This window comes from Prionailurus viverrinus, chromosome F2 (genome assembly GCF_022837055.1).
Source record: "Prionailurus viverrinus isolate Anna chromosome F2, UM_Priviv_1.0, whole genome shotgun sequence".
Lineage (NCBI taxonomy): Eukaryota > Metazoa > Chordata > Mammalia > Carnivora > Felidae > Prionailurus > Prionailurus viverrinus.
In genome coordinates, this window is record NC_062578.1 from 10146090 (window position 1) to 10173929 (window position 27840).

Below are 27840 nucleotides of genomic sequence, written 5' to 3' on the forward strand. Positions count from 1 at the left end.
CGCCTGTGAGCAGGTGCAAGATGGCGGAAGGCGGTGGCGCCGATCCGGGGGAACAGGAGAGGTCTTCTGGGCCGCGGCCCCCGAGCGCGCGGGATCTGCAGGTGCGGCGAGCGGCCGAGGGCGGGGCGCGGCGGCGGGAGCTGCGCGGCGGGGTGCGTTTCGGCGGCCGCCCCTGGCCGCGGCCGAGCGCTCGCCAGACCCCGCCTGGGGACCGAATTGTAACTCCCGCGATGCAGGTCTCCCCAGGGCGGTGCAGCGGACAGTGGTGTTCGTGGAAACAGGTGCCCGAGCCCAACGCTCTGGTGCCCGCGCCTCTTTCCCCTCCACCCGATTTGCAATTTAAGAAGCAACCGTACATTTAAAATGGCATTGTGTGTGGGGTGGCTCACTGGTTGGTGCCGCCTTCGGGAGACTTCTTGTAGAAGAAAGCTTTCCGGTGGCCGCGGGCAGTCAGCGGTCACTTTATAAGTAATGATACGTGCCGGCTTGATCTTTCTTGTCTCGGAGGCTGTTTTCTGTCTGGATTACTTGTGTATAAAAATGATTGCTTTTAATCAGGGAGCCTTTCCCTTTTAGAAGGGGAGCTAAGGTATTTCATCCTAAGGCTGTGCATCCTCGTTGTAGAAACTGTAGTGCGTGAAACATTGCACGTAAGCAACGGCGGCTTAAAACTTCATGATGACATTAGTTAGCTAAATAAGAATGGGGCAAATCTCGCTTTCTCAGATACTTAACCCTACTGTCCTCATTTAGGCTTTTCCCCCCTGTCTCATAAGACCGTTGATACAAATTCAACAAGTAAACAATCATAATAAGCTGTGTAATTAGAAGTAAATGACACGGAATCTGCATGCGTTGGTAGAGAAGTTCTGATGCAGTTACACCTTCAGTTCTGCTTCTTTGAACAAGTATTGAACCACCTGCCATGCATCGTTCCCGCCTAACCCCACAGAATGAAGAGACGAGTAGGACATCAAATCCACAGTTGGTACTGGCCACTCTTGAAGGGGATAGAAGGGGAAAAGGCATTTCTATCTATTTGTTGCAGAAATAATCTATGAATATGTTGAACACAGCATTTTAAGGCGGAGTATGATTGAATGCCAAGTTAAGCAGGACATAAAATGAAGAATTTGGAGAATGGAGAGCTCAGTGTCAGGTTAGAAGACAAACTGAATGGGGAATGGTCCCAGTGCTCGTAAATTAATTCAGTGGTAGTTACCATCTACTTCTTCTTTTCTGTTGTAGACTACCCTCCTTAAGAAGCAACATGGGATGGTGGGGGAAACCGGTCCTGCCACTTAGTAGACTTGTGAATGTCAGAAATGTCTTAATCCCTCTGATGATCCTCAGTGTCTTTATTTGTAATCTAGGGGTGATGTAGGTGGTGTCAGAAATGAAATGTCTATGAAGTGCCCATGCACTCCCATAGTATCTTGGGCTCTATACTTGCTTGGTAAATATTTGGTTCCTTTTTCTTTAAAGGAGGAGAATACTATACCTTTAACTGGTTAGTCCATTCTAATACTATTAAATTGAAAACCCTGTAACTTAATATCCTGTCTCTAACTTCAATCCATTTCTTCTTTTCATGTGAAAAATGAGAAAAGTTTGGTTAATGATTGCCTGATACTTGGCAGATTTACAGACCTAATTTAGTGGATTTGATATGATTAATGGTTACAGATGTTTTGGTGAATGTCACTAATTGGAGAATGCCGACCTCTTCACCATCAGTTAGAGGACAGGGATTTTTTGTTCTTATCTACTTTCTGGTAGGTTGGTACGTGGATAACTAATATCTTATGAACGTGATTTGGATATTACATACATTAAGTATTGATAATGTTTCCTTTAGAATTTAATAAGCATCTGAAGAACTTGCGAATAAACCTGAAAACAACCAAAGTGATGATGTCCGACGAAATAGAGGTTTAAAAGAATGATGTTCTTCTCCCCAATGAGTTTCTTTAATATCAATTATTGTTTTATCGTCTCGTTATTGTCTAATCTAGCTCTGCTTTCTTAAGTGTACTTTTCAGCAGATACTTCTTTCTGGAAAGCTCGTTCTAAGAGTCACAATATTGTAGAGGAAAAGAGTAATGTATTACTAATTGGAACACGCAAAAGATACCCCTAAGCATGCATATGTTAGCTGCCAGGCAGTGTAGGGTTTGTTGGCATCTAAATCAGAAGAGATTTCCTCATTTAGCACAGAAGGAAACATGGACGGCTGTCCCCCAGAAAGCCTCCCGGCACTGTGAGCCTCTGACTTACAAACCGCAAAAATCTCCTTTGTGTAACAAACCAAGAGCACATCTTAGCTCCCTTCCTGTACCCCCAAAGTGGGAGACATTCAGTGGGAAGGCTTAGGATGGGATTGTTAGTGACAATACTAACCCTAAAAACCGCAGTGTTCGTAAGTTTCTGAACATTTTCAGAGACTTTTCTCTCTTCTGGTTCCCCTCAATCAATCCACACGCACATGGGTTTAACACTTGGTTAACATATTTAATTGTATGCTTCTGTCCCAGTTTTCCTCCAGAAACATATCAAAAGAAAAAAGGTTTCTGTTCTCAGTGCTGTGTTTCCCTATAGATTGGAGTTGGGGGTGATTAGAGATGACTTCAGTACCTACGAGAGTCAGGACGGGTTGGGGGAAATAGTGGAGTTCTGTAAGTGGGCAAAAGAGTAAGAATGTCTGATCCTGTGTTACAGTTGCCACAAGTATCCTAATCCTGATGGCTATCAGTATTCCGTATCATTGGTTCTCAATTTAGTGCGTGTCCGAATCATCTAGAAGGCTTGATACAGCGCAGATTGCAGGCTCCTCCCCCCACCCCAAGGGTTTTTCACTCCCTGGGTCAGGGTGGGGCTGGAGTACGTGCATTTTCAAAGCTTCCCCAGTAACGGTGATGTTGTTCTTCTGTATAAAAACCATACCTTCTGGCAGTTGTCACTCTAAGACTGAGAATTCCAGGAGTTTTCATCTTTTGCTGTCTGCTTGATTAATCTCATTCTCAGTTAGTTTTCCTACAGGTTTCGCTTCATGCTCTTCACATTTTAAATTCTAGAGAAAAGATGATCAGTGCTTATGCGCTTGATTCCCTCTGTGCAATTGAAATAGCTTCATAATCTCATTGTTTAGCCCGTGGAACTTTCCGTCCTGATGATTCACATGCTTCATTACTTCATAATGCACACATTCTCATCTCTATTTGACCGATATTTTGTTGTTGTTCTGTTGGTTCTGACCAGTACTTTAGTTTATTTTGATCCGTTTAAGTAATCATTTCCTTTTCTGGTGTGGTGTCTTTTGCTGTGTCAACTAATATAAATTAAATTTCTTTGTAACATTTACGAATGAACTTACACCACATGATGCTGCAGGGACATCATGAATCCCAGCATTCATTCCCTCTAAATATCATTTTTGGTTACTTTTTTCCCAAAAGGTCTTCCAGAGATGATCATGCCTATTTGGGAGACATTAAGGGAAATTTTTGAATTGTTCAACTTGTCAGAAGTGGCAACAAAATAACTTAATGCTGAAATTTTATGAATAACTTTTTAAAATTCCAATGTCAAGAACTATGTTGGATTTTTCTTTCCATTTTGAAGGTACCCAGCCATGTATCTATAACGCATTATTTGGTAATACTGCTTTCTAAAAGTTATATAAACCATATGTACAATTATCTTATATTTTTAAAAGTTCATTTGCCTAAACTTGATGAAATTCAGATGTCTGTTAAAGTTTTAAATAGAATAATTTTGAAATTATTTTATGTGCTTGGATTTTGAAAACTTAAACAGCTAAATGAAATAATTTTATCAGAGCAGACTGACATGAGTGTAAAACATCTTCAAGTATTTTTTTTTAATTATAGGAAAATTGTACACCCAACCTTGTAAATATTATCAAATGCAGTTTTTGAAACAGGTGAATAGTTAGTTGAAAACAATTAAGCAGTTATTGTAACTTTAATTTATTCTAGTATATGTGGCATTTTGATTAGTTTTATCAAGTGAGAGATACATTGGTTTTATTTTGGAAGGAGGTCATCGGAAGCAGCAGCCTTTATTTTTCATTAAAACTTTTACAACTCAGGGGCAGCTGGGTGGCTCACTCAGTTAAGCGACCCACTCTTGATTTCAGCTCAGGTCATGGTCTCACAGTTCCCGGGATCAAGCCCCAAATGGGGCTCTGCGCTGACAGTGCAAAGCCTGCTTGGGATTCCCTCTTTCTCTCTCTTTCTCTCTCTTTTTCTGTCCCTCCCTTGATCGTGTGCTCTCTCTCTCTCTCTCTCAAAAATAAATAAATAAACTTAAAAAAAATTTACGACTCAATCACAAGTTAATATTCTACTCTTCATTTCTACTTGTCTGTAAGAGTTCATTCCTAGGGTTATACTTCATGACAAATCTGTTGTTTTATAGTTGGCCTTGGCGGAATTATATGAAGATGAAGTGAAATGCAAATCTTCCAAATCTGATAGACCTAACGCTGCAGTCTTTAAAAGCCCACGAACACCACCTCAGAGGTAAGTTTTGTTTTGTTTTTGTCTTGTTTTGGTTTTAAACATGGCGTGTCTTTTTAGTTCACCAATCCTCTTATTTTAAATGGCCTTGGGAATTTTTTCTAAAACTATAATTTCTAAAATACATATTATTTAGGTAGTATTCCTAGAACAATAATAGAAGGCTAAAACATACTTATGGAAAAATTGTCTTAAAGTCCTGATACTTTGGTAGACATCATAAAGAAATACACACTGAATAGTATTTTTGTTGGACACTGTGGTCCTTTTTGAGTCATAGGACACACTGAGGATATGACAAAAGCTATAGCCCATCTCCCCACAAAATAGCATTTACGCACAATTTTATTAATTGTTTTTAAGGATTTGTGTTTCTGAAAACCCACTCATGGAGTCCCTATATGCCTTCTATCCTCCATTTAAGAACCTAGAACTTCAGAAACCTGTCTGTGCTTTCACGGATGATGACCCATCAAATAAGTGATCTCTTAGACAGTACTTGCTATTGTTAAACCCCTGAACTAGAAGGAGAACCACTAGATTTAAGAGATGAGAGCCAGGTACACTTCATTACCATGAGTTTTCCTGTTTCTAGGAATGTTTTCATTAATGTCTTTTTAATACTGCGAATTTCATCACTGTGGAGAAACTTGGAATTTTTCCATTATATCTCATTCACAGAAAGTCTGTCATTTTACCAGAAATTTAAGACTTCACTAGAAATCATCCTTTCTTTTTTGTTTGTCACTACTCCACATCCTTTTTTCTGTAGGGGAGATAAAAATGATGTACCTTTTTTGGACATGAATGAGAAGAAAGAAAATTTGTCCCCAAACTTTTTATTTTATGAATTTTCAAACCCATAGGTAATCCCAAGATTAGTACAATGAATATATGCTGTATATGCTTTCCCTATATTCCCCGGTTGTTAACATGTTACAGCATTACATCTGTAGAAACACTCTGTTACTCAACTACTTGGAAGCAAATTGCAGCCATCATAACGTTTCATTAGGTACTTCAATAGACTGTCCACTAAGAAGAGGCACATACACCTTTATCACCTGGTAACGTATCAGAGCTGAGAACATGAACAATAATTTCCTGAAATCCTGTAACGTCTAGTCCATAAATATCTCTTCAAGCCCTTTTTGGATTTAGGATCTAACCAATGGCCATGCCATCCACTTGATTGTGCAGGTTTTGAATCTGAATCCAGAGCATTCTTCTCCTCATCTGTTCGTTGTTTGCTCTTAGCTCAGCTGTATAGTCCAAAATTCATTACATTGACATTCAAGGTCATTGTTTCTTCACCATTAGATTCTTGTGAAACATATTTGTCAAGGATACTAGTAAGTGATACTGTCTGCCCTGTATTATATCACATCAGGAGCCATATGTAATTTCAGATGTTCTCACTATTGGTGATATGTTCACTTGACAAAGGGGCAGATCACCACATCATTCCATTGTAAGACACGGTTTTTCTTTTGTACATCGGCAGCTTGGTATCTTGGCGCTGTTTGAATATCCTGTCCTTTCATTTTTGACACGTATGCGTGTATGTACATATATATGTAAAGTATATATAGAATACATTTTAACTTCTTGACTTACACATTCTCCAAGGTTTTGAAAATACTTAAAATGTTTATGTACCAAAGTTTTATTCATTAACTGTTTGACCATTGTTTCGCCAATTTGAGCGTATTTTGAACAACTTAATTTGCTTACGATATAACAAAATAGTTGACTACTTATAATAAGGTTAGTGTATTAATGTTTTCCTTGCTCTTCAAATATAATCATTAAGATTTTTTTTTTTAATTTTTTTAACACTTATTTTTGAGAGACAGAGCATGAGCGGGGGAGGGGCAGAGAGAGAGGGAGACACAGAATCCAAAACAGGCTCCAGGCTCTGAGCTGTCAGCACAGAGCCCAACTCCGGGCTCGAACTCACAAACCAGGAGATCATGACCTGAGCAGAAGTCGGATGCTTAACCGACTAAGCCACCCGGGCGCCCCAAGATTTTTTTTTTTTTTAATGTTTATTTATTTTTGAGAGAGCACAAGCAGGGTAGGGGCTGAGAGTGGGAGGCAGTGGTTCCAAACAGGCTCCAGGCTGGACAGCAGCGAGCCTGATGTGGGGCTCGAACTGTGAGATCATGACCTGAGCGGAATTCAGATGCAAAACCCGTTGAGCTGCCCAGGCACCTGAATCTTTAAGATATTTTAATGAATGGTTTTTTTCTCTTTTATTTTGTCCTGTCTGAAACAGTGTTGCCATTAATAGTTGCAATTTGGTAAGGCCATTTTGAAGAACTTTGTGCCTCAGATTTGATCTCTGGAAATATTTACATACCCAAAAGGAGGAGCTGCCCTAAAAGTTATTGACTGAGGCTTAAGCTGCGTTTAATCTGCTTAGAATACAATGAAGCAAGTTATTGGCGATCTTTTTTTTTTTTTTTTAACTCAGTATGCTATTTCCTAATACTAAGTATACAATTCTTTTGATTCCATCCTCCACATTGACATATACTCAGTTTCATTGCATTTCTGCTGCTTTATTTGGTACAGAAGACCTGCTTATTTTCATGGTTCACTTTCTTGGGCAGTATTGCATATCAAATTATTTCTCTGCTCATTGTCATTTTTAAATCCAGTATATTTTCACTGTCGGAACTCTGCACATAATGCGGTCTGTGTTTGTAATTTAGGAGAGGAGGGATAGAATCTACAGAACTCGGAAGATAGCCTGACACCAGCTTTAACATATTCATCTGCAAGAGTTGACATCTAACAGAACCTAAAAACAATGTGCCTCCTTGTTCACGCTGAACGACTATAAAATTGGAGTTATTCAAAAATTTGAGAACTTAAAAAAAAAAATAAGTTCTTTTGAGTCATCAGGCAGTAGTTTTATTTTGAGAATTAAATGAGATAAGTGTTTAAGATGACTAGCACAGTGTTGGAACCTAGCTGGACCTTAAAAGATTATTAGGATGCAGGTACCACAAAAGACAAGGGACAGGGTTCCTAAACAAATGGGCACAGAGGAGAAAATGATAAGTATGATGAGAGGGATCCGAGTAGGAGCCAGCGGAACTTTAGTAGACCAGCTGCAGATAAGGTTGGCTAGATAGAGTGCTTCCTGGCCGTGTGACCTGTGCATTCACACAGAGCCCCATGCTGCGAAAGGCCCCGTGCTGGGGTTAGTGTTGTGCCGTTACTATATTGAAATTCCTAACAAATTTTGAGCAGAGAGACTCCTTTTCGTTTGGCACTGAGCCCCGCAAGTTACATAGCCAGTGCTGGATAGAGCCACGTTATGGGCAGACAGCCTTGAATGCCAAAGGGGCTTGTACTTGTGTAGAAGGCAATGGAAAGCCAGCATATGTTTTTTAATGTCAATTTTATGCTAAAAACTGCAACACAGTGAGAAAAGCTTTGTTTCTAGAGACAGAATCAGTTCTAATTTTTTTTCCTCTCTGTTTTAATAAGGTTTTGCCAATGGACAAGTTTTTGAAACTCCCTAAGCTTTAGTTTTCTCTGTAAATCAGAGATAATACCACTGTTAGGAGGATTAAATGAGCACATAGTTACTCCTCGATAAGTGGTAGCTATTGTTATCTATTTTAGAAAAATAGGACTGGCGATACAGTGTAAAATTAATAGTAATGGGGAGAACAAGATAAGGAGAAAAATTAAGAAGAAAACCATGACGGTGATCGAAGAAATGTGGCAATAAAAATTTGGACTCAAGTGGCGTCAGTGGAATGGAGGAGAAAGAGTAAAATCAGTGTGGGATACTTCCAAAGGATTTACTGTAGAAACATGGTAACGTGGGATATAGGGAGCAACTGAGTAGGAAAGAGACCTACAGGCTGTACAGGGAAAAAATGTGACTGTTCATGAGAAGATTTGTGTGGGGAATACAGGTTTAGTTTTGGAGACATGAATTCGATTCAGTAGGTGCTTTTAAGTTCAGCCCTGGACCCCGTAAGTCACAGGAGGCTAAAAACATATTTGAGAATCGCCTGTAGAAGAGGTCGTTACCTAGGGAAGTGCACAAATGTTTTGATGATCAGAGGAATTCACGTTTGAGGACAAGAGTCAAGGATATAGGCGTACTTAATTATGAAAGAGGAGAGACGGATGGATTGTGATCTAAATATAAAGGGAAATATAAATAGGGAAATAACATATAATAAGAAAAATAAAATAAGACTTCTGGAAGAAAGGGGAATATCTCCACGACCTTCAGGTAGGCAAAGGTTTCTTAAACAGGAAAGAAAATCATTAACCATAAAGGAACTAGTAAATCCTTTCCCATGTCAAATTTTTCCCGTAAGGTCTTTGTAACCAGGGCTGAGATGAAAAGGAAATACTTAGTTGTGCTTTCCAGAATAGAGACATGGGAAGGAGCTACAACAGGAAATAGCTGCAACAGGCAGCTTTTCTTTTTGTTTTCCTTTCCTCCCTCCTCTTCCTTTCCTTGGGCACAGCTGCCTGAAGTCCTCTGCTACCCCACCTTGTACCACCACTCGCCTTAAGAGCCAGCTGTGGCATTGTTCGGCCTTGCCTGATCTGCCGGGCCCTCTGAGGATAAGCTTGGCCCCTGAGGCTTCCATTGTCTGCTGCTCTGGGCAGACTCACCTCTGTACCTGCCTAGTGCCCTAGCAGGATGGGGTCCAGCCCACCGCACCCCTGTCCTCAGCAATCACGAGCTGGTCGTGTGTTCGCAGGGTTCTGATGGTGCCCACCTGTTCTCCAGGTGGATTTTTCCTTCGCTTACGGTGAATTAAGAGCCATTCTGCCATTCTGTCTTTTCTGTCCCGTTTTCCATATACTGATTTTGCAGAAAGTCTTATAGAAAGGCTATTCTTAGCCTCCAGTATTGATGTAATTTCCCCTCTTTGTTTTGTGAGTCAGTTCAGGACAGATTTAGAACCGAACATATGAGGTTTGTTATCTTATTCTGGGTGTCTCCATGTTGATATTTCGCTGGTTATATTTTCTGATACTCTTGACTGAAAAAAAAAAAATCTTGAAAGATAAAATAGATAAAATCTTAGGTAAAACATGATGTGAATTTTATGTTCCCTAGGACCATTATGAAGTTGGAGTCAGACTAGAAATTAGTCACTATGTAACTAATACACTGGAAAAATTGTGGTCTACATTATGCACCTTTGATACAGGGAATTATAATTTTTGAATCCAAAAGTCTCTGAGGAATAAATTCCCTGTGTGGGAGTAGGTCCCTACTGAATGTGGATTCGTCAGGGGAAGAGACTTAATTCTGATTGTCAGCTCTGCTTTGCCCACCACACCAAGAGTGCCCACGTTGTGCGAGAGATGCGTTTGCTAAGCACTTACAGAAAGGGGATGGGAGAATTGACAAGCCAGTTCTCGTGTGGGATGTGAATTTGACTGCCATACTCCCCACAGACCCCATCAGGAGAAAGTGTATGAACCATTTACTATTTCATTCCTTAATCCCATTTTTAAAATTAAGAATTTCCACAGAAGTCATAGAAATGGTTCTTCTTAAACAAAGGTCATGTCCCAAGACTGTAGCTTTTTACTTCAAAGGAGTTTATGTTTGTATTCTGAGTTTTTCTTCATGAACTTTAATGTCGAAAGGTTCTATTCAAGTGAACGTGAATACAGTGGATTACATATAGTTCAACCTTCAACTGGGAAGATTGTGAGTGAACTTTTCAAAGAGGCAAGAGAACATGGGGCTGTCCCTCTGAATGAAGCCACAAGAGCTTCAGGTGATAACAAATCTAAGGTAAGTGCTAAATTTAAAACTGAAATACACCGTTTATATATTTGATCTCGTCTATAGGTTTTTATCTTATTTGGAAGCATTGTTTTCTGACTACATGTTTCTGTTTTAAACATTTGCTCTATTTTTATAAGATTATAATCCGTTAATGATTGAAAGTCGCAGCAAGTTTCTACGTTTCTGTGAAACTTGCCTGTTTACCCTTCCTTAAAAAATAATTATAGATTCACATGAATATGCAAAAAGAACACAGAGAGGTTCTATGTGCCTTTCACCCAGTTTCCTCCAGTGGTTATATCTTACATAATTGTAGTACAGAATCAAAGCCACCACATATAGTTCTGTGTCGTTTTCTCACATGTGTAGATTTGTGTAATTGTCAGCCCAGTCAAGGTACCGCTCTGTCATCACAAGGATCTCCCCCATGGCAGACCCCGCTGTGGTCACACCCTCCTAACCGCTTGCCACCTAACCCTGTTCTCCATCTCCGTAACGTCATAACGTTGAGAACGTTATACAAGTGGGATGATACAGTAATAGTGTGTGACCTTTTGGGATTAGCTTTTTTTCACTCCGCTCCATGCCCTGGAGATCATCGGAGTTACTGAGTGTCTCAGTACCTTGTTCTCCTTAGTCCAGAGTAGCACTTCATGGTATCGATGTGCCACAGTTGGTCGAACCTTTTGCTTACTGAGGGACGTTTGAGGTGTTTCCAGTTTGGGACAATTACAGATAAAGCTGCTGTGAGCAGTCGTGTCCACATTCTCGTGTGGATGTCAGTTTTCCTTTCTGTGGGATAAATGCCCAGGCGTCCAGTTGCTGGGTCATAAGGTAAGTGTATGTTTAGTTTCTTAGAAACTGCCGAACTCTTCACAGTGAATGGCAGATCCAGTTTCTCCATTCTCGCCAGCATTTGGCATTGTTGCGATTTCAAATTTTAGCCATTGTGATAAGTGTGTGGTTATAACTCATTGTGGTTTTCGTTGGCACTTTCCTAACGGCCAGTGATGTCAGTTTGCGTTTTCCTGATGGCTAGTGATGTGGAACATCTTTTCATGTGTTTATTTGCCATTATCTTTACTCTCCCCCACTGCAAAATGACTTTGGCCTCTTTTCAAATTGGATTGTTTGTTACTGTTGAGTTTTGAAAGTTCTTTAGAGATTTTAATAGGTATGAGTCCTTTGTCAAATATATGCATTCAAATATACATATATATTTATATATTTACATACATATGTATATGTATTTACATATGTATTTATACTTATACGTACTTATATACATTTATAAATTTATATGCATATATATATATATCCGTACATGTGTGTGTATATGTATATGTGTGTATATATATGTATTTGAAGAAAGACTAAGAGAGCGCAAGCTGGGCAGGGGCAGAAGAGAGAGGGAAAATCCCAAGCAGGCTCCTTGCTGCCAGCACAGAGCCCCATGCGGTGCTCAAACTCATGACACCCTGAGATCATGTCCTGAACTGAAATTGAGTTGGACACCTAACTGACTGAGCCACCCAGGTGCCCCTGGATCACAGATATTTTCTTCCAGATGGTAGTCGGGTCTTTTCATCCTCTTATCAGGGCTTGTCACAGAACAGAAGTTTTTAGTTTTGACAAAGTCCAATGTATCTTTTTCTTTTTATGGATTATTTAGTCTATGGAAAAGAAAGGAATGTGATCATTAAAAGCGTATTTCTGATATGGAAAGTGATTAAAAGGAATGGTATTTTTACTTCATAAGCCTTCCTCCCTGAAAAATAGAAGACCTTGTGATCGGTGTAATAAAACAAAAAGTACAATCTTAGTTGACTGCAACAGTTAAATAAAAGCAGCTTATAAAATAAATGTGCAGCCTATCTTCAGAGTAATTTATACCCACTTATAAAATTCTTCCTTAACTCTGTGAAACTGTTATTTACTTTGTGAAATATGATTTAAACATAATTTTTATGATAAAACATAAAATATTAATGGTGGCTTTTTAAAATCTGTTTATACTTGAAATTAGATATTTCAGTATGTAAATACATTAACAAAATTTTTTTTTAATGTTTATTATTTGAGAAAGAGACAGAGAGCAAGCAGGGGAGGGGCAGAGAGAGAGGGAGACACAGAATCCAAAACAGGCTCCAGGCTCTGAGTTGCCGGCACAGAGCCCGACACCGGGCTGAACCCACAGACGGCAAGATCATGACCTGAGCTGAAGTCGGCCGCCAACTGACTGAGCCACCCAGACGCCCCTGTAAATGCATTTTTAAATTTAAAATTGGCCTAAATTATTTCAACTCAAGTCACTAATGTTTTTAGGGAAGAAACATAGTATCTTACTTGAGTATACTTCTCTGTAACATAAGAGCTTCATTTAAATAAAAAGTTTTCCTTGAAAGTGCAAACCAGTTGGGCTAATTATAACTGATCTAGTTTTAAAATATATATCATACATTATCATAACGTTTTTCACTATAAACCTTAGTGAATTTTTCGCTCATTTGCGGTGTATTTTAGTCATTTACAGGTGGAGGATATAGATTGGGCAACTCCTTTTGTAAGCGGTCTGAATACATCTATGGAGAAAACCAACTGCAAGATGTAGGTACAGTAGCCAAAATGAAAAATTGTAGACTTTTGCCTCTAGTTACTGCTGTTTTAAATTTAAAAATTGATAATATAATCTCTTTTCTGTTATTTTTTGAAACCTGGATTTTAAAAGGATCAATGTGTAAGCTTTTAGTCTCACATTTTATATTTTGTATCTCCATTATGCCTTGTACTTAGATTGTAAATATTTTCTATACGTTGAAAGAACGTGTGATTCACTATCAAAATGAGCTTTACGTACATACGATAATAATTACCCTTAGTGGTAGACTGTCAGAATATAGAAATAGCTGAGTTGTAAACAGTCATTCTTTGTTTTTGCCTTTTAAAATTTGGAGTTACAATTTCATTTAAACATGTATAGTTTAGCCTTGGAGGGTCATTGGAAATTCTCTCTTGCCCCTTGACATAACTGGTTAAGCCCTGTAACAGACAGGAGTGTGGGTACAGATGAATGAGAAGGGTGGGTGTGAAGTGACAGCTGTATGCTCTCAATCCTTTCATTTTCTCAGTGACCCAGAGTAATTGTACTTCAAGGCCAGGGTCTAGCTGTGGGACCTTTGGTATTTCAGCCATTGTTGATTTGTTAAGCTACATACAAATCTGCCTGGCAAACACATGCTTTCATTTATGTCTTTATTTTAACTGTGAATAGAAAATAATAACTCCCATGTTTTAAATAAAGTGGGTGGCTTAATATGTTGTGAAATATCACATTGGAAGCTTAAGATTGTTCAGTAAGATGGATTCTTATATGCCTTTGTCTTTTTTCCTATGCCCAAAAGGTTCAGATTTTGCTTAAACTGTGGAGCAATGGTTTCAGTTTAGATGATGGAGAACTGAGACCTTATCACGACCCACCAAATGCTCAATTTCTGGAGTCAGTTAAAAAAGGGTAAGATGTATTGTGTTCTGTTTGTCACTTGGGGTGGGACTTTTTCACGATGCTGGGATGTATTATGTAAGTGGTTGCTGAGGGAAGGGTATCTTTAAATATCTAAAGGGTATATTGCTATCTGTAAGTCTCTGGTTCTTAACTTGCTGGGGAGGGACAGTAGACATTGGCCCCTTCCAAAATCTGATCAAGCTATGGTCCCAGTTCCAGGAAGAAACCTCTTAATGTAGTAAGTCAGTGCATGGATTAGCATGTAGCTGTCCATCCACTAAGCCACTCTCCTGCTTACCATTAACAGGATGACTCTCATTGTATGTGTACCTGAAATTCAGCAACTTATATTAACATTTTTAAGGTGGCTTTACTGCTGGCAGAAGATTTCAAAAGGTTAGTTGGGGTAGTGGTTCGTGAAAGTAAACCATCTATACGATGCTCTGACCCATCTAACGAACATCATAGCTCACCAGCCCTTCTTGCTAAAGGATGAGGCATCAAGTGATTTTGCTATGATTATGAAAGCTTTTCTGCATCAGCGTGATCGTTCCTAAGTAGAAACGCAACTAAACAGAGAAGGTTGGTGAGTAAGTGGGAGATTTAAGTAGCAGGGAAGGGGCTGGAGTAGGAGCTTATGCTCCATCCAGGAACTGAAGCTGGGGCTTTTCCAAGCGATGTAAATACGTCCAAGGAGAGTGGCTGAAGTGGAGTAGAGGTGAAAGTCATTGGCGTTGAGGGAGTCGAGAACCTCTATTTTTAGAACGCTAATCAGCATGAATTTTGAATTTGAATTCTACAAAGATAATGTTTGGATCCCAAAAAGTGCTGTAGGCGATATGCTGAAGTCCTTGAGAAAGGTGGGAAGCTGTCCTAGAAGGCAGTATGTGTCGAGGGTAAATACGAGGAAATAATAGTTTAAGACAGTGCTGTGGACCGGGAGACCTGCAGTTACTGGGAAGAGCTGGGAGCAGCTGGTTAGGCAAAGTGAAGATCTGCTAAGGGAAAATCAACATTGCTATTGAAATTGATGCTTGTTTCAAGATGGTGGAAGACAAGACCATGCTGATGTTGGATGTACTATAATGTAGACCAAAACTCATTTATTCTTAAATGAAAATAATCCACAAACTTTATGGACTAATATTCAAGCAGTCATGGTATCCTAAAAGAGTTTTTTTTAGGAGTTTTAATTTGAAGTAAAATTATGATCAAGAACAGTTTTTAAAGACTCCTTGAAAACATTGATTTGATGTCAGATAGTAGTTGGCAACTGTAGAATCACTGTCCTCTTTTTATGACAAATATTTTGTGCCACCACCTTCACTGTCCTCAAAGAACTCACAGATGACATAATCTGCCCCTGCATATTATTTCCCCCCAAAATGATCTAAAATTTACTTTAAATGTATTGAAATAAAGGAAAGTAATTTATCATAAAATTGTACATATTTTAATTTATAACTGCTTCATCTGACCACACCAGAAGACAAAATAATAGTAGTCAGATAATCCGCACCTATGTGCAGTCTTACACCTCTCAAAGAAAATGTGACAAACACAAACACAGAATGATGAGGTGTGTGAGTCTGGCAACATAATTACCATCAGTGGCGTTGAAGTCAGGGGCTTGGTAAAGCTCCAAGCAAACCAAAGTGCAGTCTTCTCTGTTTATATGATACACATATTCCTGAAATTTTCGAAGTACATTAATACAATGCTCCCCGTCCCCCCAGAAGTGTCTTGCTTTTTTCTAAGACAGACCCGAAGCCTGAAGTTCTAGACTCGGACGTTACCGACAGTGTTGTCATCCATGTGAGTCTCAGGCAGGGCATTCAGTGATTCTGTGGAACCCAAGACAAGACTTGATTCGGCAAACAGAACCCCTGTGGCAGACCATCTCATACCTGGGTCCCGACCCTGAACGGCAGCACTCGCGAATCACTCGACAATCAAAGACACCTATCGATTTTTAAACTTCAGCTTCTTCCAGAGAGTTTAGAAGTAAATATCTATATTAACTCTTATGTCCTCATAGGAATTTGCTAGTGTTTATTTAGGGATAAATTGCCATCTTACAGTTTGGCTTTCTAAATGTTAGAAGCACTCCAGGATCGCTGATGACAAAAAGTCCCTGTATTGAGAACCACTAAGGAATAATGTGATACAACTTTTTTACAAATTCTGATTCCAGTATCATTATCATACGGTGTTACATGCATTTCAGGTGTACGATGTAACGATCCAACAATTCCCACATCACCCAGTGCTCAGCACAAGTACAGTCCTTAGCCTCCTCACCTGTTTCACCCATACCCCACCAACTCCCCTCTGATAACCATCCCTGTGTTCTCTGTAGCTAACCGTCTGTTTCTTGGTTTATCTCTCACTTTTCCTTTGGTCGTTTGTTTCTTAAATTCTACATATGAGTGAAGTCATATGGTATTTGCCTTTGAGTATCTCACTTAGCATAATACTCTGGCTTCTTCCACATCATCGCAAACGGCAAGACTTCATTCTTTTTTTTGGCTGACTAATATTCCATTGGGTATATATAGCACATCTTTATCCATTCATCAGTCAGTGGACACTTTGGCTACTTCCGTGTTTTGGCTACTGTAAATAATGCTGCTATAAATATAGGGGTGGGTGTATCCTTTAGAATTGGTGTTCTTATATTCTTTGCATAAATACCCAGTAGTGCAGTTGCTGGATCACAGGGTAGTTCTATTTTTAATGTTTTGAGGAGCCTCCATACTGTTTTCCAGAGCGGGCGCACCAGTTTGCGTTCCCACCAGCAGTGCGAGAGGGTTCCCTTTTTGCCACATCCTAGCCAACACCTGTTGTTTCTTGTGTTTTTTTTACTTTAGCCATTCTGACAGGTGTGAGGTGAAATACCTCATTGTGAAAGAATTGGAAGATGACACAGAGAAATGGGAAGACCTTCCAGGCTCACGGATTGAAAGAGCAAATACTGTTAAAATGCCTGTACTACCCAAAGCAAACCATACATTTAACACAATCCCTGTTAAAATACCAACAGTATTTTTCACAGAACCAGAACAAGCAATCCTGAAATGTAAATGGAACCACAAAAGACCCCGAGTAGCCAAAGCAGTTTTGAAATAGAAAAGCAAAGCTGGAGGCATCATAACGTGAGGCAGCTTGAAGAAGAAAAGATCTACAGGGACAAATCCATCATCGTGGGAATTTCTGTATTATAACTGTTTCCCAGAGTAGCTCACAACTTGGTTATAATCATGTTAACGGTGTAGATTAGGTTTTTTTTTTAAGTGAACTAAAACCTTTTTCCCTTTTTAAAAGAGAGATTCCCCTGGAGCTTCAGCGGCTGGTTCACGGTGCCCACGTGAATTTGGATATGGAGGACCGTCGGGATCAAGAATACATAAAACCTAGACTGAGGTTCAAGGCTTTCAGTGGAGAAGGACAAAAACTTGGAAGGTAAAATCCTAAAATGAGAAGAATACTTGTCTTTGTCCAGCATGAGTTTTCTTCGAGAGTAACAAAAGCAAAACAACCTAGAAAGTAAAAACTAAAACGTGAACTGCGAAGGCCTTGCCGATAGAATTACATATGCAAATCTAGTGATAATGTTGGTAGCTCATACCTAGATAGCAGTCACCACATCCCTGGCCCAGGAAACACTTTAAAATACATGAAGTCACTTAATCTTCACGACTCTTGGCTATAGATCCTGTGATGACTTCATCTGCTGACGCGGCAGTCTGCCCAAGGCGACGGGTCTGGGAAGTGGTTGCTCTGTGGGATTCAGGCCCCACACTCTGGCTCAAGCTGGTGCTTTTGACCCCTGTGCGGTCCTGCCTCTTTCTGATTACATGGGCGCACAAGGGGAGATTGTAAAGGGTTGTTGATTAGATGAGACAGTCGGCATCTTAGGTCTCAGCTGTGAGCTTGCCTGTCCACCATAAGGCACTGCTAAGCTCTCGCAGCAGGAGCTGTGTGCTGAGGTGGGTTTGTGTTCAGCACATTTAAAGCCACCAAACAAACCCTTTCTTCAAGTTAGGGAAACCCAGCACGGAGAACATTTCACGCGACCTGAGCTTGGATTGCAGAAGGAAGGCATTGCTCTGGAGATGTTTCTAAAGAGCCCCTAGGACTTTGCCGAATTCAGTTCAGAAACCGATGTGCGTGGCATCGTGTGTGTGTGAGCGGACTCCTTTATGATAGCCGTGGCTTAAGAGAATTTTCAGAAATCTTGCGAACTTTGTTGGTAAAAGTCACCCTGTCTTTGTCCACGTATTACGAGTGACACGTAAAATAGTAACACGGGCCTTGTTTCCATCACAGCCTTTTCGGTGCGTCCTTTGTTCCTTTCCACGTGATTCCTTCCCATCCAGGTTCTTTTCCCTTGCCTCGTGCACACTGGTTGGCTATTCCCCCTGGCGTTTCTCAAAATAGGGAAGAATTCCCGTCAGTTCTTTATGCTCATCTCTCATACCTCGAGTCTCCCTTTCTGTGTCCTTTTCTCCTGACAGACACTGACTTCTGAGACAGGTAGGGAACACAGGGACATGTGTGGCCCTGGCTTCTCTTAGGACCCAAAGCCTTCCGTGCCCACTCACAGATCTGTTTGGAAATTTTCTCCCTTCTCTCTCCTTACCACTAACACGGGTCAGCTTTCTCCTGACGGTTTTCTTCCTCTCTTTTGTTTTTATAACTATGACCTTCAGATGCAGCACTCCTCTTTTCTTAATGTTTAGTCAGATTATGATTTTTAATTTAGAACACAGGTAAAATGCCCAGCCATCTCTCTGCTTTGAACATAGTCTTTCTTTTTTATTTAAATTTATGACCAAGAATTAGTGTTACAGTGCACACCTTGGTTAGTAGAACAGTAAATCTAGAACTGAAAATGAAGAAAGTAGCATAAAGGGAAGGTAGCTGAGACGAGCCAGTGATTACAATGGACAGTTTCAACTCATAAAAATAAGGGTGTTATCTCATTGTTGTATCTTACAAAGACCGGTCTTTCTTCTCATAAGGCAATTAGCTAGAGAACATGACCCCCCCCAAAGAAAGGAGGTAATGATGACAAAATATATGACAAAAAATACCTGACAAAATGACAAAAATAAGTGGTGATAATGCTGTGTTGTTAATCATTAGCCATATTGGTCAGGGTTTTCGAGTGTAGAAAACAGAATCCACTTACTAGCTTAAAAAGGGGCTTCTGACAGAACCCTGGATAGTGTATAGAATTTCTGGAAATAGCAAATCAAGCTTTCCTGGAAGAAACAAACGCAACAGAGAACTTTCTAGAGTGAAGACTTCCTGTGTCCCCCTCAGCTGCTCAGTGCCCACGGAAGCTAGGGACCAGACACTGGAACATTCTGTCATGGCTGCTGTAGAAGAATCAAATGCCTCCAAGACCTTGGGGACCAGAAGAGCTGCAAAACGTTGGCCTCGTAATGCTTACGTTCTCGCTGCAAGGGCGTCTGAGAAATGTAGTCTTCAGAATTTTCAGCTTCTACTGTGTAGGAAACGACACTAGGAGATTAACATGGTGGTGTGAGCCTCTCGGATGCACATGGATCGAAATGTAGAGTAGTAGAGTGTATGTTACGTTCTCAGAAAGTGAAGAACTACCTAGGACATTTTAGAAGGCTTTACGTTAAGAAGTCTGTTAAAATATAAAAGTTCTCTAACAGTTCACCTTTCCAGATTCAGAAAGTAACTTTCTAAAATGGCTCATTTCCTAAGAATTCCAGATGACGACTGAACAGAAATCACAAAACAGAGGCAAACAAAACAGAAATGGAAATAAGTCCATTGTTTTCCATAGCCGTCAGTCGAATTGCAGACAGAACGTTACACAAGATAGGGATGCCTGGGAGCCTCGGTCGGTGGAGCTACCGATTCTTGATTTCAGCTCAGGTCGGGATCCCACGGTTGAGTTCAAGCCCCGTGTCGGGCTCCGTGCTGACAACACGGATCCTGCTTTGGATTCTCTCTCCCTCTTTCTCTCTTAAAATAAATAAACTTAAAAATACATATAAGAACATTACACAGATGGAAGCTAACTTAATTTTTTACTGGGATATGACAAATGTAGGAAAACCTAAATGCAATAAAAATATTACCTAGTTCCTTCGTGTAATATCGTAGGAGCAAGCAGATCATAGGTTTGAAGCTACAAATGTACAGTGGCAGAATAAACTGTTTTCCTGCATAAAAATTAGTGAGCTGGAGTAGAACCCAACAAGACCCAGGAAATCACAGAATCGTTTCTGATAAGCAGGGCTAGTAAGTAGACCGTCGCTGTAGGTCTGTGAGCTTGTGTGTATGATGATGCAAATCATGATTTGAAGCAAATCTCTCTGCTTAACAACAGTGGCTGCCTGTTCTCATACTGTGCAGTGCAAAAGAACCCACCTGCCACTCACCTGTTCTGAGTTTTGACTCCATCTCGACCCCTGGACCCTAAGGGCTCTCTCCTCTAAAATCTAACAATCCTTCCCTTCCTGCCTTTTCTTCCTTTTCTTATCTCAGCAATTCTGCAGCCCCTCGCCTTGCTGTGCAGCCTGTGGATTTGTCTGCCCCTGTGCAGCCCAGTACTGTCGGGGATGTTCGCACCCGCATGCCGGGCGCCCCCATGCCGGACGGGCAAGCTGCCCTCTCCCACTCTCAGAGGGCTCATCCCAAGTGTTTCCTGCCCTCAGCAGGCTTTTCTTGCTTCCGGCTTCCCTGAGAAAACGGAGCCTGACCGGAATTAAGTTTCTTAATATATTCCTCTTAGCCTCCAAGTTTAGGAAATCCATGCTTACTGCCCTCTCTTAAGTTAGAAGATGCTTCTCCACCTGACCAAGAGACTCACTCTCCTTCCAGACAACCTCCGTCCTTCCCTCCAGTTTGCCTGGAGAGTTTGTTTTATCAATTAACTTCCCTCTGTCTCTTCATTTTCCTTTTAACGTAATACTTGAACCATACAAACAGTGTATCAAAAATGTCATCCTATTTTGATGAGTTGAATGATAAGGAGAATGTTTTGATAAGTAATAAAGAGGTATAACTTTGAAGGCTAACTGTTAAAGTTGCCACAACTTTTTAAAATGTGGTTTTATACCTTACTAACCAGCTTACTCAGCTAACTATCTTTCGTGGCTTTGAAAATGTCTCTCAATCTCTGTGACTCTGCTTTTTTCCTATAAAGTGATATGGTTGGCCTAAACCTTCTTGTAAACCCATTCCTGTTCTCAAGTGTTATTATTCCACATAAGTTCATTTTGACATACACACATCTTATAAAGAAATGCATTGAACAGCTTTCCTTACCTAGTTTCCCCACCTGGTACTTTCTTTTTATATTTTGAGAAGAAGCTTATCTGGTCAGAATCTGTTTTAAAAAAAAATTCTTTTAACCTGTTTTATTTTTGAGAAACAGAGAGACAGAGTGAGAGTGGCGGGGGCGGGGGAGGGAGGCAAGGGGAGGAAGGGCAGAGAGAGAAGGAGACACAGAATCAGAAATAGGCTCCGGGCTCTGAGCTGTCAGCACAGTGCTGGACGCTGGGCTCGAACCCATGAACCGCGAGATCATGACCTGAGCCGAAGTCGGATGCCCAACCGAGTGAGCCACCCAGGCACCCCGGTCAGAATCTGTTTTTTTGGTTTTTATGTATGTATGTATGTATGTATTTATTATTTTTTTTTTCAACGTTTTTTATTTATTTTTGGGACAGAGAGAGACAGAGCATGAACGGGGGAGGGGCAGAGAGAGAGGGAGACACAGAATCGGAAACAGGCTCCAGGCTCCGAGCCATCAGCCCAGAGCCTGACGCGGGGCTCGAACTCACGGACCGCGAGATCGTGACCTGGCTGAAGTCGGACGCTTAACCGACTGCGCCACCGAGGCGCCCCTGTATTTATTATATTTGAATGTTTTAATTTATTTTTGAGGGAGAGAGAGACAGAGTACAAGCTGTGGAGGGGCAGAGAGAGAGGGAGACACAGAACCCGAAGCAGGCTCCAGGCTCTGAGCTGTCAGCACGGAGCCCGACGTGGGTCTTGAACCCACGAAGAAGTGTGAGATCATGACCTGAGTCGAAGTCGGACGCTTAACTGACTGAGGCACCCAAGCGCCCCCAGAATCTATTTTAAACAGAAAGCATGAAAGTACAGAAACAGCATCCCAAGCCGACTCTGTGCTGACACAGGGCTCGATCCCACAAGCCGTGAGATCATGACCTGAGCTGAAATCAAGAGTTGGACGCTCAACCAGCTGAGCCACCCAGGCGCCCCACAGAGTTAAGCTGTTGAAAGAGATTGGATAAACCATAAATTAGAATCCTAGGATACACGATAATTTTAGTATAATGAAAGAAGTTGGAGGAATTATGGGAGACCCAAAGGAAGCCGTGTTCTTACTGGTCCAGATCCCAGGCAGGAAAACTTGAGAGTCAGCTGTGGATGTCAGTCATTATTCCACTGTCTTCACTGTTTCACGTCTTACGTATTCAGACTTGTGTTCTAATTCTTCAATTCTTCCTTCTCAGCCTTACACCTGAAATAGTCAGTACCCCTTCGTCTCCTGAAGAGGAGGATAAGTCCATACTTAACGCCGTTGTTCTCATTGATGATTCAGTGCCAACGACAAAAATTCAGATCAGATTAGCAGATGGGAGTCGTTTGATACAAAGATTCAATAGTACACACAGGTGAGCTCAATCGCAGTTTTACACGTGGTTCCTCATCCAAATAAAACTATGCGACGTGAGCAGAGGAATAGGAAGTTCATTAGATACACTTTTTAAGTATGTTTTTGACAGAAGGAAAATAAAAGGATCATAGCTGTGTGAAAGGTCAGTGTTAGAACATCCTCTGTGAACTGCTCACAGACTAATGGAAATTCAGGTATCTCTCCAAAATAAAATTGTTAAAGGTTGCAGTTTTGCACTGTTGCTAAAACCATGTAAGTGGGATCAAATTTGGTTTAATATAGTATATATAGTAAAACTTTATTTGGACTTTACTCATTTAAAAATTATAATTCTGATTGGAGTTAACTTTCTACTTAGCAGATTCTTCATAATATAAATTTGTGGTGTAGATAAAGTATAATTGTGCTATTGACAAGCACTGTCAATAAACTTTTCAATGTCATTTTAATATTCATTTGTACTTTTGTTGTACTCAAAAGGTACCATTTTTATTTGTTCATTGATTCCCTCTAAGGGGTATATTTATCATCTTAGTTGAGTTACCAGGGATATGTGAAAGTCATTTTTTAAAATGATCCTTATGACTTACACCTTTGGTAGTTATAAACTCACCTTGACCCAGGCCACTCAAAGTACCTTTTTCTGGGCCGTCTGCTGCTAAGATATTTTATACTCTGAAAAAAGTGTTAATAACATTGTTGACATTTATTTTATGTATAAAACACTTAAAGATTATCTCTGTTTACAGTTAAAGGAAGTATTAGCTACACTCAGAGTGAATGCTCATGTTTTATCTATAGTCCAAGATAAATCCATCCGTTGAAATAATGTACGTTTTTAAAAGCTACAACACATTTAAATAAGGGTTAGGACTTAGCATCGTCTAACTTTAGCTAAAAGCTTACATTAAAATAAAACTTTTAATATCACAAATCATTTTTATCTTATTTCTTCAGGATCCTGGATGTCCGGGACTTTATTATACAGTCCCGTCCTGAATTTGCAACTCTTGACTTTATTCTTGTGACTTCATTTCCAAACAAAGAGCTAACAGATGAAAGCCTGACACTACAAGAAGCAGATATTCTTAACACTGTGATACTCCAGCAGCTAAAATAACATGGCTCCTACCCATGCAATAGCATGTAGGAAAGATAATGTGCCATAATAATAAGGAAAATGCGTATAGCATTAAGAAAACAAACTATTTTTATTATTTATACAGATAAATTTTGGGTTTATTCTCATTCTGTCTTCCAGCCTTAGAATAGATGAATTTGGACGAGGAATAGATTTTGAGAGAAATATGTTTGAGGTTTTAGTTGCAGGGCTGGCTTATGTTGATAGCCTGTAAATGTCCAGGCAAACCAATTTGTTACATGCTCTGTATTAATGTAACAACATTTGTTTGCAGAGAAAATGAACAAAATCCCATTTTGATAAATGCGTTTGGTAAAATTTGCACTAAAGTTGCTGCATTGAGCAACAGCCATCAAGAAATCTTGTGATCAAATAGTTTGAAATTTTTTCTGTGTCATGTACCGAAAAGTATCTGTGTTCTGATTTTGAAATACGTTGATCGTATAATTATTCCTCCTATTAAGATTGTACGCATCCTTTTTACTGATTTAGCTATATTACTGTGCCAAAAAATAGTTTGGCCTTGTATTTTACAGAACTATGACCATCATAAACCAGAAGCAAAGACATAAAGGCCAGCAGTTCTTGAGAAGATCTGTTAAACAGCACTTTAGAGTAATTACAGTCCCTCTCAGAGCCTGTCTTGATCGCATTCATGTATTTATTCAACACATTTTTCTAGGGGACCCACTATATATACTGAACACTGTTCTAAGTGTTCACCCCAGAATGTATTCTACTCCAGGGCACAACGAGTGTACAAATTCAGAAATGTAAATTCCGTCGGCCAGACTGGATCTAAAGAACTACCAGCATAAATATTTGCATTTCTGCCAAAGCCAGCTACTTCCCGAATGAGGTAGGCTACATCAGGAATGATAGAAAAGCTTTTTCTTCTTCCCAGATACCATTTCATCTTTGGTCACCACTCCTGGTTCGTTTTCTGTGGCTGCTGTAACAAGTGACTACAGACTTAGTGGCTTCAAATAGCACAGATTTGTGATCTTGTAATTCTGTAGGTTGGACGTCCACCATGGGTCTCACTGGCTAAAATAAGGCATTGACAAGGCTGTGTTCCTTTTGAGAGGCTCTAAAGGAGAACCTTTTCCTTACGTTTCCAGCTTCTAGAGGCCACCTGCCTTCCTTGGCCTATGGCCCCTTTTTTACATCTTCAGAGCCAGGAATACTGCCTCTCTGACCCTTCTCTGTCGTTAGTTACACCTCGTTAACAACAACCGGGAAGGGTTCTCTGCTTTTAAGGACTCATGTGATTGGATTGGGCCCACCAGATGATTCCGGATTATCTCCCCCCTTATAAGGTCTGTGGTAACCTTAGCCGCATCTTTAAAAAGTCCCTTTTCCCACACGAAGTGGCACATCACAGCGTCCCTCTGGAGGCTCCAGGGGCGAGTCTGTTCTCTGCCTCTTCCGAGGCTGCTGGCATCCCTCACTCTGGCTGCGTCCCGCCAATGCCTGCTTCTGTCCTTAGTCCTTTACTACCGACTTTATTTCTCCTCTTTTCCTCTTACCAGGACCCTTGTGACCACCTTTGGTTTACCTAGCATGATTACCAGGAAAGGCTCATCTCGAGTTGCTTAACTTCACCACATCTGCAAAAATCCTTTTCCCACATGAGGTAACACATTTATGGGTACGGTGATGGGAACGGGGACGTTTTGGGGGCCGTCCTGACTACCACAGCCCACTCCTGCGTCAAGGATCCATATGCATCCCACAGAAAGTCACCCCTTCCAAAGATGCTCGAAAGTGTCAGCCCATTCCAGCATCGACTTAGACTGCAAAGTCTTACCTGGATCCCACCGGTTCAGAAGTCCCAAGCCTCATTTGAAATCCTCTACATCAAGTGTGAGTGAGGGTCTGGGCATGATTCGTGGGACACAGTCCTCTCCACCTGTGCACCTGTGAACCTAGAAAAACAGTTATCTGCTCCCAAATAGAACGGTGGGACAGGCAGACAATAGGGTTTATAGGCACCATCCCTGTTCAGGCAAATGAGAAAAAGAGCCAACCATGCCAAGCAATTTAGAAATGAGCCATGCGCACGCCATTAGGTCTCAAATCCCGGGTACAGCCTTCTGTGGCCCATCTAGGCTCGTGGTGTCCTCCCAGAGCCGTCTTTCCTTTCTTGTGAAAGGTGGCACCCGAGCAGTTTTATCGGCTTGTTTCTTACCTGTGGAATTGTGGGAAGTCTGACCGTCTTTCACTTCGTACCATCTCCACCCATTTCAACGTAAGAGAGCAGTAGCTGCCCGTATGACATCCGAAGAAACTTGAGGATCTTGCGTGCGTGTTACGAGGGTTCGGTCCAGTAGACCAGAGGCCCCTGCACAGAGCATTCCTAGCTGATCGCGTCTCCCTTTGTGGCTTTTTCTGAGAAGGCCGAGAGGACCGATGGGTCACACCCTTAATCTCTTCAAAGAACCTATAGTGTGACAAAAAACATTCAGGCCTTCCTCAGGTATTAGCAAAAGGTTCCACAGCTGCACCCTCCTCTCTTTCCCCTGAGCCGGCTTTCCCGGCAGGGAATCTCTTAAGGCCCTTTGTCATTCCGGTGGACTGAGAATCTGCGAGTCATTTTTGAGTCCTGTTTTCCTTAACACGTATGTCCTCAATGTATCTGGCTCCTCTCACCTCTCACTGTAACTGGCGAGAAGAAGGCAGGCCGCATCTGGCCCACTCTGCTTGGAAATCTCTTCAACCAAACAAGTGTCTTGGGTGCATCCCTTACAGCTCATGCTTTCCACACAGCTGCTGACCCCATGTTGCTAAGCTTTTTGCCACTCTGGAACCAGAATCTCTTCCTTCGGTTTCCAACAGCATGTTCCTCATCTCCTAGGAGCCCTCATTGGCAGCACCTTTAATGCCCTTGTTTCCTCTGACAGTCCGTTTATGACGGTTTACGTAATCTCCATGGCAGTTGAGGTGTTCTCTACCCTGCCCTTTACCTCCTTCGTGCCCTCATGAGCGTTAACATGCGTAGATCCGCTCGCTAACGGCACTCGGGGCCATCTTGCCTCTTTCTGTCATGCTCCTGAAAGCTCTTCCAGCCTCTACCCACTGCCCGATTGCAAAGCTCCGTCCTCATTTCCAGGTATTTGTTCCAGCGGCGCCCCATTTCCAGGTGTCTGGGAAGGCACTATGCCTACTCACTGCCACGTGACGTGAATGCACCAATAGGAGACCAGGGATCCACCTGCCTCGGGTGCTCCGGTCGTTTTTAAGGAGGTGAACTGACCCGTGGCAGAGGTCTTCCCCCTGGCAGGGCTGGCAGAAGTTCCACGGATGGAAGTGTTATCTCACCTCCACGGAGAAGCTTGTTCTCAGTGTCACGAGGCAGAGTGACGTCATTCCTGAGTCTTCTCGGAGCAAAGGAAGCCATGCTCCTCTCCACTGACTGATAACGCTCGGAGAATCTGTGAACAGATGGCAGGCTAAAACGCTTACCAGGAAGGAGCTATGGTGTCACAGGAGCAAAATCATCTTCCTTCGGAAGTCATCCGTTGGAACAAATGGACATTTTATATTAAAGGACATTGCCATATTTTGGATTCACAAAACCCTGTAAAATTGTTTGAAATGTTATTCCTGTAGTTCCTTTTTATCGTGTAGGTCGCGTGCCTGTAGACGCACACACAAAAGCCACTGCCATCTATATATATGATAGTCTTCGACAATGTAGAAGTTAGGAGGGAGAATTGGGCATTCAGAACAACACTTTCACACGTACTACATGGCGTTTTGCTTCCTTAGAGTCATTTCCCCGAATTCTTTTTACTACTGGAGTCACTGTAACCTGTAGGATTTATCATCACCCCCCAAAAAGATGACATTACATCGAGCTGTTAGACAACCACGTGTGAGGGCAGTTGGTTTGCATGACATACGTAATCAAAGAGTTTAAGTGTCTGCTTTACCAATAAAGAATGTTTTCACTGAAAGTCATTGAAAATCCTTTTCAAAATCTCCTTGATTTGCAGGTTTATTTGAGTGACGTAGATTAAAGCATGAATAGCCTTGCCTGTGCTTTAATTTCCTGTAGTGTATCTTCTTGATTGACAGAGAAGAACTGAATTGTAGCTACAGTATCTCAATTTCCCGTTACCGTTTTTGTTTTTATTCCATCAAAATAAAGGTGCAAAATTTTCTGTA

At 41.1% G+C, this 27840-nt stretch overlaps 1 protein-coding gene across 5 annotated transcripts; it reads left to right on the top strand.

Annotated features, from left to right (window-relative positions):
• On the top strand, window positions 1-27840 carry UBXN2B (UBX domain protein 2B). Of its 5 annotated transcripts, none has more exons than XR_007148616.1 (9): window positions 1-101; window positions 4441-4544; window positions 10188-10338; window positions 12856-12939; window positions 13734-13843; window positions 17159-17296; window positions 22366-22527; window positions 23487-24529; window positions 25203-27840. XR_007148616.1 is itself a non-coding variant. In XM_047842515.1 (9 exons), the coding sequence occupies exons 1-8, from the start codon at window positions 21-23 to the stop codon at window positions 25267-25269; spliced, it is 897 nt and encodes a 298-aa protein (XP_047698471.1). In that variant the 5' UTR covers window positions 1-20; the 3' UTR covers window positions 25270-25306; window positions 26783-26861. The 5 variants fall into 5 exon arrangements, 4 of the variants coding, with proteins under 4 accessions (XP_047698471.1, XP_047698468.1, XP_047698470.1 ...); XM_047842515.1 differs by lacking the exon at window positions 23487-24529 and having other exon boundaries at window positions 25203-25306; window positions 26783-26861; XM_047842512.1 differs by having other exon boundaries at window positions 23487-27840.

Bases quoted from the DNA above. Each gene is read 5' to 3' on its own strand.
- UBXN2B (XM_047842512.1), top strand. From the start codon at position 21: ATGGCGGAAGGCGGTGGCGCCGATCCGGGGGAACAGGAGAGGTCTTCT. The intron at 102-4,440 runs GTGCGGCGAGCG...GTTGTTTTATAG, and splicing joins CGAGCGCGCGGGATCTGCAG to TTGGCCTTGGCGGAATTATA. The intron at 22,528-23,486 runs GTGAGCTCAATC...TTATTTCTTCAG, and splicing joins AGATTCAATAGTACACACAG to GATCCTGGATGTCCGGGACT.